Raw genomic sequence first — 15,767 nt, forward strand, 5'->3', positions numbered from 1 at the left:
CCATCTTCTAGTCCAACCATACGCAGCCGTCCGAAACAGGGATCGAACCTGCAACCTTGGCGTTATCAGTACCATGCTCTAACCAACTGAGCTATCCATGTTTTGGTGTCCCGATATAGATCTAATTCAAAATATAAACAATAATAAGCTGTAAAATAACTTTTTATTCTTCGCAGTGAAATGAAACCTACAGTAAGATGGGAGATAATGTTTATTTTTGTGTACTTCTACTTTATTCCATGCTACGGACAAGTTAATTACCACCTTACAGCTGAATCTTGTGCTTTCGTGCTTTAATGAATATAGACACAATTTTGTCTCAGAATTTGTAAACTGAAAAGTGGACTTGCTGATCCATGGTAAATCTGGCAATGGAAAATTTCTGTGGTGCCCCCCTTCTCTTGATGCCCTAATAGGTCAAGGTAAAGGTAAAGGTACCCCTGACCGTTAGGTCCAGTCGCAGACGACTCTGGGGTTGCGGCACTCATCTTGCTCTATAGGCCGAGGCAGCCGGTGTTTTGTCTGCAGACAACTTCCGGGTCATGTGGCCAGCATGACTAAGCTGCTTCTGGCAAACCAGAGCAGTGCAAATGCCGTTTACCAGACCAGAGCAGTGCAAATGCCGTTTACCTTCCCGCCAGAGCGGTACCTATTTATCTACTTGCACTTTGACATGCTTTTGAACTGCTAGGTGGGCAGGAGCTGGGACCGAGCAATGGGAGCTCACCCCGTTGCAGGGATTCGAACCGCTGACCTTCCGATCAGCAAGCCTTAGACTCTGTGGTTTAGACCACAGCGCCACCCGCGTCCCTTTTATTTTTTTATTTTTTTTATAATAATTTTTTATTAAAATTTTAAACAAACAAACAAAAAGAAAAGCAACACACACAAAAAACAGTACAAAACTTAACAATAAAATCACAAAACATAACAATTAAAAACAAACTCTCTTTTCCATTTCCAATTTTAAATTACTTATTTTCTGGACTTCCTCATACCTCCCTCTTTTGTATTCCAATCTAGATTGTTTGTCCAGCAGTTTCTTTTCCACTTTTTTAATCCCAATCTTTAATTTAATAACTCGTTAAGACATATAACTTCAACTTTTTTAAACCTAATCCTTAATCTTAATGTCATACAACCTTAAATTTTTCCCTTTATTATCAAATTTCCATTTCTTTAAACATCTTTAATCTTGATCTTTAATCTTAATCTATCCTTAACTTTAACCTGTACAGCTGGAAACCACTTGTTTTCAGTCCAACATCACTCTAACATTCCTTAATTTTGCAGTGTTTCTGAAGATAGCCGCGTCCCTTTTCTTGATGCCCTAAGCATGTGCTTATTTTGCTTAATGGTTAATCCAGCCCTGTGGCAACCCCTCTGGAAATTGTTCCATTCATTTCTTGTCTCTAATCAAATGACTTTTATGGGTGTTTGAGACACAATAGGAAACTTGTTTGTCAGCAGATATAATAGATATGTGCATATTGCTTAATGTGTTTCATCACACCATCAGCTCTCTGAGAAAGATGCTCACTGCAGCTTCCTTCATGGTGGCTGAAAGGTCTCCAAGAAACTATACAAAGCCACTTCCGAGCTGGAGAGGAGGTGGGGTTGCGGGCCCATCCCTCCCACTCACACAGGGGCTGGCTCTTAGCCCCCGCGAGAAGAGGGAATCCCCGGGCGTGCCTACGACCCGGCCTGCCAATCGGCGGGCTGGGGAGGCGTGGCCTAGCCCATTTAAGGCCGGTGCGCCCGGGGACCGCCCTCTTTGCCCCGTTCCAGCTGCCCGGTTTTCCCACCCCACCCACCCTTTAGGCTTAGCTAGCTTTGACCTTGGTTGGTCGCCGCAAGGGGCCTGGTAGGAATTTTTCCAACTTGGCGCACTTCCAGCCATTTGGTTTTTTCACCTACCTCGTAGCAAACATCACAACTTCCTCGGTATTGGCGGTTAGGCATTGGCAGGGGTAATTGTTATGCAAACTACACAATCTCAACTGTTCATGAACCCCATGGCTGTTGCCGAAAGGACTACTGCCTTTCAACATTTCTTTAACAACTGCCTGATTCCTCTTTTGGAGGTCAACCTCCCTAACTGGGTTTTATGGATTAAGGAAACAACTGCAAAATGGGCCTTCTACATACCTGGTACTTGTCGTATACGACAGGTAGAGTAAACATTGAGACCACAGCTAGAGAGAAGGAAAAGGAAAGAGCATTACATTCCCAGAGTTCATAGTCTTTTCCCCTTCTTCTTTTGCAAAACATTTGTATTAAATAAAGTTTTGCAAGCACTGATACATTTCTGAGGGAGACCCTGAAATAGGAACGAAAGTTTAGGAAGGCTCATCATCTTTGTAGCTGCAAGTCTTTCTCGTGCCTAGAGCTCACTGTGAATTGTGTTCCCGATTGAAAGAAGAGGCAGAAGAAGTCAATAATAAATCTCAATTCGGGGAATGTGAAGAGCAAGAAGAAAGAGAAAGAGTGAGAAAGAGAGAGAGAGAGAGAGAGAGAGAGAGAGAGAACAAGAACAAATTTATTCAGGCAATTTGCTTTCTGTGTTAAACCTACATGCAAACAGGAGGAACAGAGACGAGAGTGCTAAGTTCCACCACACCCATCACTCTCCAGCTTATGGAGAATGAAGGTCTAAAGCAGGCAGCCCCCTTCACACACTGAAGCTCCTCGCCTGATTTAGAACCCCAGTTACACAGGTTGGGTTTTGCACATGAGCATGCTAGAGGCAAAGGACAGAATGCGTGTGAGCCAGAGGGCCCATGTTCTGTCACTTTCCACAAGCTGCCACTTGGGGTTGACACCCTGGGCTGGTTCTTACAATAACTGATATACTTCATCTCAATAGTTGGAAAAAAGGAACATCGGAAGCTTCCTTATACCAGATCAGACTATATATCTGTATAGCCCAGTCAGGGTGGCATGATGGAGTGGCGGCACTTACCAGACCTCCCAACAGCCGTGCCACTGATGCTTACTGGGATTAAGAGGGGCGAAGCAGCAGGGAGGTTGGCATGGTGCAAGCACAGTGGCGTTGTTTTCTGAATCAGAACTTAAATAAGTCTCTATAGGACTACCAGCCAAGAAGTTATAATTGGTCTGGTTCACGCATAACACTAATCCATGGTTTACTGAAGTGTGCTTTAGTAAACCATGGAATAGTGTTACGTGCAAATCCTGCCCAATGGCTAAACTCTGGTTTGTTTACAAATTAAACCATAATTTGAAGTCATGGTTGTTGTTGTCTTACCAACCTTGGTTTAACTATTATGTGTGAACCCAGCTTTGCTTGGCTATCCCCCCCCCCCCCAAGCTACAAAGACATGAGGCCAGAGCAGCTTGAAAACAAAACAAGCTTTGGGGAAACAAGCTGTGGTTTGTTTGATCGTCTTTGAGAGAACTTATGGTTAACTCATGGTTTGTTTGTTTTTGAAATGGATTAAAACAAACCACGGCTTAGCATTCTGTGCGAACCAGGCCAGCAGGAAACAATTGACATTGTACGGAGAACGTATTTCAATGGAGTTGATGAAGCTGTTTTGTCCCAAGAGATACTGCTGCCTAATTTCAAAAAAGATATCTTAAAATAAATGATTGACCTTACCCATTATCAGAAGAGTTAGGCCATTGAAGAGGGCTCCAACGTAAGTCAATAGCCACATTAGTACTGCAAACTGAATTAGAAAGACAGTAATTACATCTCCAACAAGCACACTATATTGACAATAAAAAAGTGATAGGAGATCCAACAGACATTTAAAGCACATCACTTACCCAAAGAATCCTGGGAATTGTAGTTTTCCTTTGCATAGCTGTGTTTCCAAGCATCCTTAGTAAACTACAGTTCCCAGGTTTCTTTGGAGGAAGTGATGTACTTTAAATGCACACTTAATGTGCTTTAAATGTATGGTACAGAAAACTCTGGAAAACTTAGCTTTATTATTTCAGTTTCCTGATCATTATCCCCCTAGATTTATTTAGCTAAATCTGGGCTAAAATGTCATATTACAGTATACAACTGAGAGTGAATTGTGCAAAATAAGCAAATATATGACTATCATTTATTTGTACAGGCTGCAGAACTGAGTTTCCACTTAATGCAAAACATCTTTTTTTTAAAAAACACCTTTTATTACAAGAAATGAATAATATTCCTAATAAAATACACAGCATAAACACAACTAAACAATATAGACATACATAACAGTGTGTGAAAACATCAAATCCCAAAGGCAGGCGAGGAGTAGGATTTCTAGGTTATATGTTTGTGTTTCTTTGACATTTAGGTCATTTTTGGGGACTACCCTAAAAACAAAACCTCCAAAGTGCTATTACAAATTTGAATGCATATTTTATGAGTTCCGTATCTGCTAGGATTCCGTACCTGACTTGGATGTGTGTCTCACCATCTTCCTCAGAACATTTTTAAAAAAAACAACCAAACCCCAACCAAACCACAGACTGCATGCAGCAGTATCTATACTATCTTTGTTTCAATTAACCGATTTACGGAGGCCCTTTTCCCATGGATTACTTTTAATTCTACACTGCCTTGGAAGAAATCAATAAGTAATTAGCTCACATGGGCACATGCCCAAAATACATGTGTGCAATGCACTCAGGGTTTTTTAAAGCACCCCCTACTCCACTGCGAACAGGCCTGTTCCAGGCCTTAGGGCAGGAACAAGGGAAGGGAGACAGTCTACAATGGCCTCCTCCTTCTGAATTAAAATCTGTGTATTTATCTTAGATCAGTTCTCGAAACCAGGGTTCTTCAGCCTTGAGTCTCCACATCATCTCCCAGGACCTTGACGACTGGCCAAGCTGGCTGGGGATGATGGGAGTTTTAGCCCAATGACACCCTCTGTTGCTCAGCAACATGCAGGACTCTCCTCAAGTGAGGTGTCAGAGGGGGAGAAGAGCCAGCAGAACTTGGGACTGTCCTGCTGCTGGGTAGCAAGGGCAACCTCTGACTCCTCTCTACCCCTCTGACTCCATCGTTCTGCCCGGACACTGAGGCCCAGCTCCGAGGGCCTTCTGGCGGTTCCCTCCCTGCGAGAAGTCAAGTTACAGGGAACCAGGCAGAGGGCCTTCTCAGTGGTGGCACCCGCCCTGTGGAATGCCCTCCCACCAGATGTCAAAGAGAACAACAGCTACCAGACTTTTAGACAACATCTGAAGGCAGCCCTGTTTAGGGAAGCTTTTGATGCATTACTGTATTGATGCATTACTGTATTTTAATATTGTGTTGGAAGCTGCCCAGAGTGGCTGGGGAAACCCAGCCAGATGGGCGGGGTATAAATAAATTATTGTTGTTGTTGTTGTTGTTGTTATCTCTGAGTCTGCACTCACACTGTTATACTCAGCCTCTAAGCCTGTCTTGGGAGGGCCTCCTTCCCCTGACCCCTTCCCCTTGTTCGCTCAAACCCCCTGCTTCTAGCACCTCCCAGTTCGCCCCTTCTGGAGACTGCTCTTCAGTGTCCCACCACCAGGATCTGGGATCTAAGTCATCTTCTGTGATCTCCCCTGGGGGGCTCTTGGGTGGGCGCCACCCACCACTCTTCCTCATCCAGCCAGTCCCTGATGTCTGGCTTGGCCAAAGCAGCCTCAAGGGCCAGATGGCAAGGCCTGGCATGCTTCATTACACAAGAGGAGCCCGCTGGATCAACCCAGGGGCCCATCTAGTCTGGCATCCTGTTCTCACAGTAGCCAAGGAGGTTCCCACCCCAGAAGCAGTAAATTCCATATGTGAATTATGTCTTGCATAAAGGAGTTATTTTGCCTGCTCTAAACTGATCCACTTCATTGGGTGACCCTGTGTTCTGGTGTCATGAGAGAAGGAATGAATGAATGAATAAACAAATAAATAAATAAATAAAATCCCGCCCTCCCTAGCTGAAGCCAGGCTCAGAGCGGCTAACAACAGTAAAGTAATATAGCATTCCAAAATCAATTCATTATAAAATCAGTTCAAATCAAATTAATGGCAACCATTGGGCTAGAGTTCTGTGAAGATTGCCAAAGGAGGGGGTCAGGCTGTGCCTTGGCCAAAGGCCTGGTGGAACAGCTCTGTCTTGTAGGTCCTGCAGAAAGATGTCAAGTCCCGCAGGGCCCTAGTCTCTTGTGACAGAGCGTTCCACCAGATCGGAGCCACAGCCGAAAAAGCCCTGGCTCTGGTTGAGGCCAGCCTAACCTCCCTGTGGCCCGGGACCTCCAAGATGTTTTTGTTTGAAGACCATAAGGTCCTTCGTGGGACATACCAGGAGAGGCGGTCCCATAGGTACGAGGGTCCTAGGCCATATAGGGCTTTAAAGGTTAAAACCAGCACCTTAAACCTGATCCTGTACTCCACCGGGGGCCAGTGCAGCTGATATAGCACTGGGTGAATGTGATCCCGCAGCGAGGACCCAGTAAGGAGTCTCGCCACGGCATTCTGCACCCGCTGGAGTTTCTGGGTCTGTCTCAAGGGCAGCCCAACGTAGAACAAGTTACAATAATCCAGTCTGGAGGTGACCGTCGCGTGGATCACAGTGGCTAGGTCAGGGCGAGAGAGGTAAGGAGCCAACTGCTTAGCTTGGCGGAGATGGAAAAATGCCGCCTTTGTTGTAGCTGCAATTAGCGCTGCCCTCTCCACTCCATTTGTAATAGCAGGACTCTCCCTTTTGAAAAGGGACGTGGGTGGCGCTGTGGGTTAAACCACAGAGCCTAGGACTTGCTGATCAGAAGGTTGGCGCTTCGAATCCCCACGACGGGGTGAGCTCCCGTTGCTCGGTCCCTGCTCCTGCCAACCTAGCAGTTCAAAAGCACGTCAAAGTGCTAGTAGATAAATAGGAACCGCTCCGGCGGGAAGGTAAACGGCGGTTCCGTGCGCTGCTCTGGTTCACCAGAAGCGGCTTAGTCATGCTGGCCACATGACCCGGAAGCTGTCTGCGGACAAACAGCGGCTCCCTCGGCCCATAAAACGAGATGAGCGCTGCAACTCCAGAGTCAGTCACGACTGGACCTAATGGTCAGGGGTACCTTTACCTTACCCTTTTGAAAGCCTCCCAAGCCACTGATCTGGAAACCCAAGAGGCCCCAAGTTTGGCTAGCCTCTAGTTTTTGCCGCCCACGTACTTTTAAGGAATCCACCAGGTCCTGGACCAGGAAAAGCCGCCTGAGTTCTTTGACTGTGTTGTTCACGTACAACTGGAGGCAATCTGTGTATTTCTGAATCTGTTCCTGGGAGAGCGACATTTCCATTTCCAAGTAGCTTCTGTCGAAAAAGCGTAACTCAGATCATGAAAACACCAGTGTTAATGCCAAGCAGTTCCCCCACTGGGGTCTTCTCCCCCCCCCCTTTCCTTGCATATCTTTGGACTGCAGACAGAAACATGCAGACTATACGGGGCACATGCAGACCATAATATGGCTTTCTCCTAGGGGTGGAGAATTCTGTCCATTTCAATTTATTTCAGTTTCTCACTTTTCCAATCTTCAGTTCAACCACATTTCCACATAATTAATTTTCCAACATCTTATTGGGTTTTTCTCCTAAGGTACACAATTTTGCCTAACATGCATGTTTTTAAAAAGTTATTGTTTATTTCATTAAATTTATACACCGCTTGATGGGATTAAAAAAAAAAAAACAACCTTCAAAGCGGTTTACAAAAAGATTAAACAATAAAAGAAAGAAAAATTACTACCCTACTTCAAAACATAACATTAACATACTAAATACGTTTGTGCAAGCAGTTTTTCCTAATGGTGAAAATAACAGAAAATGCATTCTAATATATATACATTTGTATGCAGACTTGCCCCTAATACATGAATTTTTCACATACATTTCTGGTTGGGGAAATGCATTGCAAAATTCGGATAATGATTTATAAAGGATAGCTTGTGTTTTGGTTTGCAAACTGTTTTGAGAACTGCAAATCTGCCGGCCTCACGTGCCTCCTTCCCACCAGGCAGGTGGTGTCCAGACACCTGGATTTAGCAAGCAGGGAGTGGGGAAGTCGCAGTGGCAATTTGTTGCTGCTGTTGTTGTGAATCTGAATACATGCAGCGACACACACAGAATCAATTAAGGTTTGGCAGACAGCCAGAAGGCAATCTGAAGGAGTAAGTCTGCCTGGTGATAACAGAGGCATGGAGACAGCTCCCTGATTGGTCAAGCTCTCTCAAGGGAGTGATAATTAATGGCCTACTAACTGGAATGTGTTACTTCGTGAGTTCAGAGGTTCAGAGTTCTGTGTGTCAGTGTAGGAGTTGTGAGTCATGTGAGAGAGAGCTAGCAAAAGATACGTGTTCTGTTCCTGTAAATAGTCCACTGTATATCATAAACACCTAACTACAAGTTCCTGGTTCCTGCTTTGTCTATCCTGCCTGCAGCCAAGTCGCCAGTTGCTTCCATAGATTCTGCGTGTACTCTGCTAGGTCTGGCTAAGGTCCTGCAACTAGTCAGAAAGTTGCGAAACACCAAATAGGTTTTGCCAATAGTTTTGCTGGCAAAATTAAGTGCCCTGGGTAATAATTGCAGAGCACTCACTTGAATGGGTGGCCTTCATCGGTTTTCTGCACAGCTTGTAGGACTGACTTGTAGATTCTGAAGCTGATGGTGGCGGAGAGAGCCGCTAGCGCCAGGTACGCAATCACGCTGACGACGCTGAACTGGGTCAGGGAGAAGAGCAACAGCAGGACACTCCCAAACATGATGCCTGTCTGCTTGATGTCACGCCAGTATAACAGGTCAATAGCTGGGAAGAGAAAGAGCGGGGCGGAGAGGGAAGGCAAATCGTTAAAACCAGACTCTGGAATGGTGACAACGAAGCCTGCCACTGCAAATACAAGAGTAATGAGCTCTTTGGCAAAGTTGCAACCGGAGTAAGTAATTACAGTTGTGTAAACAGAGCCGAACAGCCCAGCCTAGCAAAGCCAGGCTGGCTAAGTGCATTAAAATTCATTCAGTGCAGTTTACTGGTTGCCAAAATGCCTTTAACCCAGGGGTCGCAAGGTTTACCTCGCCTGGGCCGGTTCACTCCAGCGGAGATCCCTCCATGGGCTGGACTGAGTGATCACGCCCACGATTTCCAGCATTTACGTCTGCGCAGACATGATTTTCACAGTCTGCGCATGCACGGACGTGATTTCCAGCGCCACAGAAGCGAGTCCCCGCGCCGTGCTGTGCCAGTTTAGCGCAGTGCGCAGGGACTCGCCAAGCGAGCGGCTCGGTTCAGGGGCGGCTCGTGGGCTGCTTGTGGCCCATGGGCCTTAGGTTGCCTACCCCTTCTTTAACCCTTTGCCCTTATCAATGGGCTTAAGGTGCACCTGTTTTGCCAGGGTTAGGTGGTTAGTCTGATGAATTGGAGTGTTTCCAGCCAAACTTGCTCTGGACAAGCGTCTCTATAGACAGGTATCCCACACCCCCCTCCACACTTACACTCGTTCTGCTTGTGCACAACTGCATATACGTGCCACACCGGGGAACAAATAAATAGAATCATTATCAAGAGAACTGGGGAGTCTGAAGAGGAGGTCAGTGAGAGCAGAGGAGGCCCTGAAGAGACCAGAGGGGCTTTGTTGAGGCTGCTCAGCCTCCCTGTCTAGCAGCTGATGTGCGAGGTATCATCCAGACTCCAGCCAGCCCCAGAGCTTCAACTCTAGATATTTTGGTCTGAATTGAAGAGAGAGCTGGAGAGCAGGGGAAATGTGGCTTTTTTTAAAGGGTGCTCCCCACTTGCCTACACAAACTACTTCTCTCTGTTCAGGGAACAAGCCCTTCTGCAACACAAATTACCAGTGGGAATATAATTCCAACATGCTTGGAGAACTGCTTCCACTATAGCCCTGTCCCTATCCTGTAAGCTTAAGGCTAGTTACGACTGCTCTTGGACAATATTGGAAACTTTTGCCTGGGCGGGGGGGCAGCAACAGGTCTTGCTAGGGCTTTGCAGGGCTCATCACAAGCTGAGAGTTACAAAGGGGTCTTCTAAAAGTCAGAGAGTTGTTTGTTTCCTTGACATCTGATAGGAGGTCATTCCACAGGGAGGGCGCCACCACCAAAAAGGCCCTGTGCCTGGTTCCCTGTAACGTCACTGCCAGAAGGACCTCAGAGCTGGACCTCAGTGTCCTGGCTGAACAATGCAAGTGGAGAAGCTCTTTTGGGTATGGGATCATAGCACTGAAAGTGACCTCAAAGGTGAACTAGTTCAGGGGTATGGAAACTTTCTCAGTCCGGAGGCCCCTTCTAACTAACCTCCTGGGGGACCATATGGCTGCGGTGAGTGGGGCCACGGGCAAAAGTGAGCAACAAATGTAAATGTTACCTTTGTACAACTGGCTAGTTTCTACAGGCCTTCACATACCCACACAGAGCAGATTGGTTTCTGCATACATAGACAAGCAAGAATCCAAGGGCACATTCCAGACACGCAAAAACATTTGGGGACACTGTGCAGCGTGTCTTGGTGAATTCTGAGGACAGATGAAGAGCTGCATGCTTGGTCCAGTGCAGGAAATCTACCACTCAGCTCACAAAAGCATCTCGAATAGCCCAGCTTTTAAACATCTGCCTACCCAGATGACACAGCAACGCACAGATCTTCCCACCACCCGCTGTCAGAATTCTTGGCTAATTATATAATGATCCGTTAGCATTTATTTTGACTCAGAAGCTCCCGTTTGCCATCTTATCGTTGACACTTCCCCCTTTCTTCTGAAGATGCCTTCCCCTCTTTGAAGCGGGGGGAACATGGCGTGCGTTTGTTTGAAGGAAGAGAAGAAAGGGGTGACTGTTAATTCGGGTGCATCAGCAAAGATCCGACAAGGAATCAAAACCTGTGGCTGGGAGGTGTATGAACAGGAGACTGGGAAGGAGAAGCTGCTGACATCATCTGCCAGCCAAATGAATGAATAATGAATAGCTTTTGTATGCCTCAAGCATCTATCCCCGTGTAGGACTGAAGAATTTCTTATTGATGCTGGAAATTTCTCCATGTAAGGAGTTTGCTGTCATCTACCTTCTTTCATATTTTTTTTGCCTTTCTTCATCTCCCTCTTTTATTTCCTTAGTGTCTCTGACTCAGGGAAGACCAGCGGCGCCTAGAATTCCCCAGGAAAAAATTCCTAGTCTTATTAAAGCTCTTTTCATCTTCCCCTGAAATTCCTCAGAGGTTTGTCCATGGAGGAAATGCCAAATTAGCCAAATTGGGTTTTGCTTTAGGAAAACGTGGCAAAATTCAGTGACAAAATCGTGGTGTGCTAGCTGCTGCCACCCATGGAAAACGTGACTGGACTTAAAACAGCTTCAAAATTTCTCAAATGTTTCACTCCGAATTTGTTTCAGATATGACTTCAGGTAAAACTTCCATGTCTAATCTAGTCAGAGTTCTAGTATTGAATCCTTCGAGGGCAGGACTGTGAGGTCTTTACATGCTGATTCTGTATTATTATTATTTATTGAATATATGCACTGCACTATACCTGGGGGTCTCAGGGAGGTTCACAGAATAAAAAGTCTGTAGAGCTGCAGAATTCAGCCGATTAATTCATAGGAAACATTTTGATGGACCAAAACCCTAATCAGTTAGCAGAATTTTAAAATGCACACATTTGTAAAAACTGCAGATAGGAAACTTTTTATGACATGGCACCAGGCAGTGAGTCCTCCGAGGATGAACCAGACACCCTGAAGGCTGAGGACCTTTCAGAACAGGCAGGGTCCCCAGGAAGCACAGCTGAGGATCTGCTTGAGGGACCCTCTGGAGGGAGACCTATTGAAGCACACCTCGAGCTGTCAGGGGAAGGAGATGGGGCCACCCCCAGCCCTTGAGAATGCTGGCGCCGAAAGGTCCCAGTCAAAGAGACAGCAGCTTGTGTCTACAGACCTGGAGTCGTCATGCAGCCATTGAGAAATAAACATGCAACCATTGGAAATGCAAAATAGCTGCTCACTGGATAAAGGTAAAGGGTAAAGGGACCCCTGACTATTAGGTCCAGTCGTGGCCGACTCTGGGGTTGCGGCGCTCATCTCACTTTATTGGCCGAGGGAGCCGGCACACAGCTTCCGGGTCATGTGGCCAGCATGACTAAGCCGCTTCTGGCGAACCAGAGCAGCTCACGGAAACGCCGTTTACCTTCCTGCTGGAGTGGTACCTATTTATCTACTTGCACTTTGACGTGCATTTGAACTGCTAGGTTGGCAGGAGCAGGGACCGAGCAATGGGAGCTCATCCCGTCGCGGGGATTCGAACAGCCGACCTAGGCTCTGTGGTTTAACCCACAGTGCCATCCGCTCACTGGATAGAGCATCTTAATCTAAGGATGTGGGTTTGAGTCCCTTATTGGGCAAAAGATTCCTCTGGGCAAAAGATGACCCTTGTGGTCCTTTCCAATTCTATGATTCTATGCTTAAGCAGGAGACTTTTTTAAAAAAATCAGAGCTGAAAAGCGTGCTTTTGTGACCAACCTCTGCAGTCCCCAAGAGCTGTCCAGGGTCCTGAATCTGAAGACAGACCTGCTCCCCGTTACTCACTACAACATTCTGCTGCCTGCTCTTGGTTGTTTTCTGCTCTCAGCTGGTCCTCCAGATTGTTACCAACACCCTTGCCAGGAGGAGGTCTGCAGCTCACAGAGAAAACATGTGTCTTGCATGCAAAGGGTCCAAGGCATCACTGTGAGAACAGAATTCTGGATGAGATGGGCCACCGATCTGATCCAGTGAACTCTTCTTATGTTCATGTTGAGTATCTGGCATTCAAAAATGCAGCTGGGAAATGCTCCTGCCTGAACCCCTAAAGATCTGCTACTTGTTAGGGCAGATGCTTCTGAGCTAGATCAACCACAGCCTGACGTATGCAATATGTTTCTGTTGGCTTTCAACCCAGAAGAGAGGGAGTGGGAAGCCCCATTGTCCCAGCAGAAGTCCAGGCATGGCCTTCTAAGGGAAGTGAATCGCATTCACAGTGAGCCACTATGCAAGATCCACAGTGGATTTACGGTTCTTGTTTTTTTTAAGGCGGGCAGAAATCTCTGCTCAGGAGAAATAAATGAAAGAGCTTACTCATGGATGTAACCATTACTGATAGGGATTCATTTTTTTGACAGCACTACTGGAAAACAAGGGAAAGGGCTGGCTCATTAGGAGATTGATCCTGCACAAACAAGCAGATTCATCGCCTGGCAAAAGCTGTAAACCAAGAGGTGGCAGCAGCTCTGAGGCCAAAACGGCTGCAGCTCAGTGTCGGAGTGTCTGTTTTGCATGCAGAAGGGCCCTGGGTCAAACGCTGGCATCTCCAGGTGGGGCTGGGAATGTCCGCTGTCTGTAAACTTGGAAAGCTGCTGCCAGTCAGTGTAGACATTAGTGAGCTAAATGGCCCAATGGTCTCACTCTATATACAGTGGTACCTCGGGTTACATACGCTTCAGGTTACAGACTCCGCTAACCCAGAAATAGTATCTCGGGTTAAGAACTTTGCTTCAGGATGAGAACAGAAATTGTGTGGCGGCGGCAGTGGGAGGCCCCGTTAGCTAAAGTGGTGCTTCAGGTTTAGAACAGTTTCAGGTTAAGAACGGACCTCCGGAACGAATTAAGTACTTAACCCGAGGTACCACTGTAAAGAGGGACGCAGGTGGTGCTGTGGGTTAAACCACAGAGCCTAGGACTTGCCGATCAGAAGGTCAGCGGTTCGAATCCCCGCGACGGGGTGAGCTCCCGTTGCTCGGCCCCAGCTCCTGCCAACCTAGCAGTTCAAAAGCATATCAAAGTGCCAGTAGATAAATAGGTACCACTCCAGCAGGAAGGTAAACGGTGTTTCTGTGCGCTGCTCTGGTTCACCAGAAGTGGCTTGGTCATGCTGGCCACATGACCAGGAAGCTGTACACCGGCTCCCTCGGCCAATAAAGCAAGATGAGCGCTGCAACCCCAGAGTCGGTCACGACTGGATCTAATGGTCAGGGGTCCCTTTACCTTTACCTACCACTGTAAAGAGATTCCCGGTCTTCCAATGCAACAGTGTCTCATCGCTCACTGTCATGGCCATTATACACCAGCCAAAGATGTGGCAACCTGAATTCACATCTGAAAATTGGCACGGATCACATTAAAAATGCCTCTTATCTCATTTCCTTGATGCATACTATATGCCAGGCAGTGTTTTCTTTTCTGGAACTTTCTAACAATGTCTACTAACAAGTAAAAAAATAATAATTGCAAAACAAATAATTTGAAGAGCGTATTGCTGACAACACTGAAGCACAGAATAAATAAAAAATCTTTAAATAGCACCAGTCAAGGGGGTAGATGAAGTGTTAGGGCAGGGAAAGTGCAGAGACGCCATATGATTTATTTGCATCAGTCTTTGATGCAGGAGATTTTGGAAGGAGAAAACTGCATGATCCTGGTTTCCCACCCCCCACCCCCCACCCCACTTTCAGGAGGGCATCTGAAGAAAGGGGCCAAAATATGAAGTTCAAAGAGTAATTTACAAATTTCCTACTCGCAAGTCACTGGGTCTGGAGACCACACACCAGAAAGGTTTTTAAGAGCTCAGGTGCGAAATTATTTATTTCTGAACTAGAATATGTATGTAGTCACTTAAAACATTTTTAAAAAGAGAAACCTAAGAGGAGCCAGCAAACTACACACAGCGTTTAAGCTATCTTCTCTTGCAGGGAAATGAGTAGAAAGCAATATTAAAGCTAAAGAAGAACGAACCTCTCTTTTTTGTTAACTTATTTATGGATACTTACTAATACATATCCAATAAAAAGTATCTTCTTACAATATACTAAGAGAAACCTTAGTTTTAAAAAGTACAAAGTCAGAAAGAAAAAAAGGCAAGAAAATGACAGAACTTAAAAAAGGGAAAGGGAGAGAAAAAGGAAAGAAGGGAAAAGCTAAAGATAGAATAGAGCAAAAGGACTTTCAGCTCTTTGTCCTGCAGCTATATATAATATTCATTCCTTAAAATCCAACTATTCTATCTTCTATAAACCAGTATTTTTTTCCAATCTTCAAATTCCGCTATTACAAGTTCATTTTCTCTTTCACACACAGTCCATAAGAAATTTTCAATCCTTAACAAATGTCAGTAATGATTTTTCTCTAATTAATCATGTCTCTAATGAAAGAAGAACAAGCCTTGCTGTGAAAGAAGCAGCATGGCTTCTGCAAAGAGAGGTAACACTTCACCAACCCTTTGGCATTCATTTAGCATCAACATAGGGTAGACATGTGCTTTAAATATGTGGTGTGTTCCACAACTAGTTCAACAAAAACATCAATGTTAACAAGAGACAACTACACAAAGGTCCAATTCTATGCTATGGCTTGTTAGGGAAGTAATGTACAATAAAACTGCAGGTATCATAAAGGTTATCACCATTGCTATGTTTGAAACATTATGAATTGTTCTTAGTCACGCAATCTTGAAAACGGCATCATAGAGAAAGTTGTGAAGAAAATGATCAGGGGATTGGAGAAATTTATCTGTGAGGACAGGTTAAAGCATTTAGGACTTCTGAATTGGATGAAAAGGATGGCGAAGGGAAGGATTATGAGGGAGGTTTATAAAATTATTCAGGTCTGGAGAAGATAGATAGAGAGAAGCTTTTCTCCCTTTTTTTGTAAGAGTAGAAATTGGGACTCATCCAGTGATGTAGACTGGTAGAATCAGGACATGGCAGAAGACAGCACCTTCCTAATCCAAATGCGTAATTGACCTATGAAATTTGCTGCCACAAACTGGGGCAATGGCCACTGT

The 15,767-nt window shown here is 45.5% G+C and overlaps 1 protein-coding gene across 2 annotated transcripts in view; it reads right to left on the reverse strand.

Annotated features, from left to right (window-relative positions):
- Positions 1 to 15,767, reverse strand: part of RTN1 (reticulon 1) — a 127,945-nt gene that overhangs the window by 6,466 nt on the left and 105,712 nt on the right. For both annotated transcript variants that reach the window (XM_080993018.1, XM_080993017.1), the window contains 4 exons: positions 8,555 to 8,762; positions 7,135 to 7,273; positions 3,623 to 3,692; positions 2,149 to 2,195 (listed from right to left, as the gene is read on the reverse strand). In XM_080993018.1, the coding sequence (XP_080849144.1) occupies positions 2,149 to 2,195; positions 3,623 to 3,692; positions 7,135 to 7,273; positions 8,555 to 8,762 (464 nt within the window). The remainder of the gene's footprint in view (positions 1 to 2,148; positions 2,196 to 3,622; positions 3,693 to 7,134; positions 7,274 to 8,554; positions 8,763 to 15,767) is intronic.

The sequence above is a fragment of the Podarcis pityusensis genome (genome assembly GCF_964106645.2).
Source record: "Podarcis pityusensis genome assembly, chromosome: 1".
In the NCBI taxonomy this organism is placed as follows: domain Eukaryota; kingdom Metazoa; phylum Chordata; class Lepidosauria; order Squamata; family Lacertidae; genus Podarcis; species Podarcis pityusensis.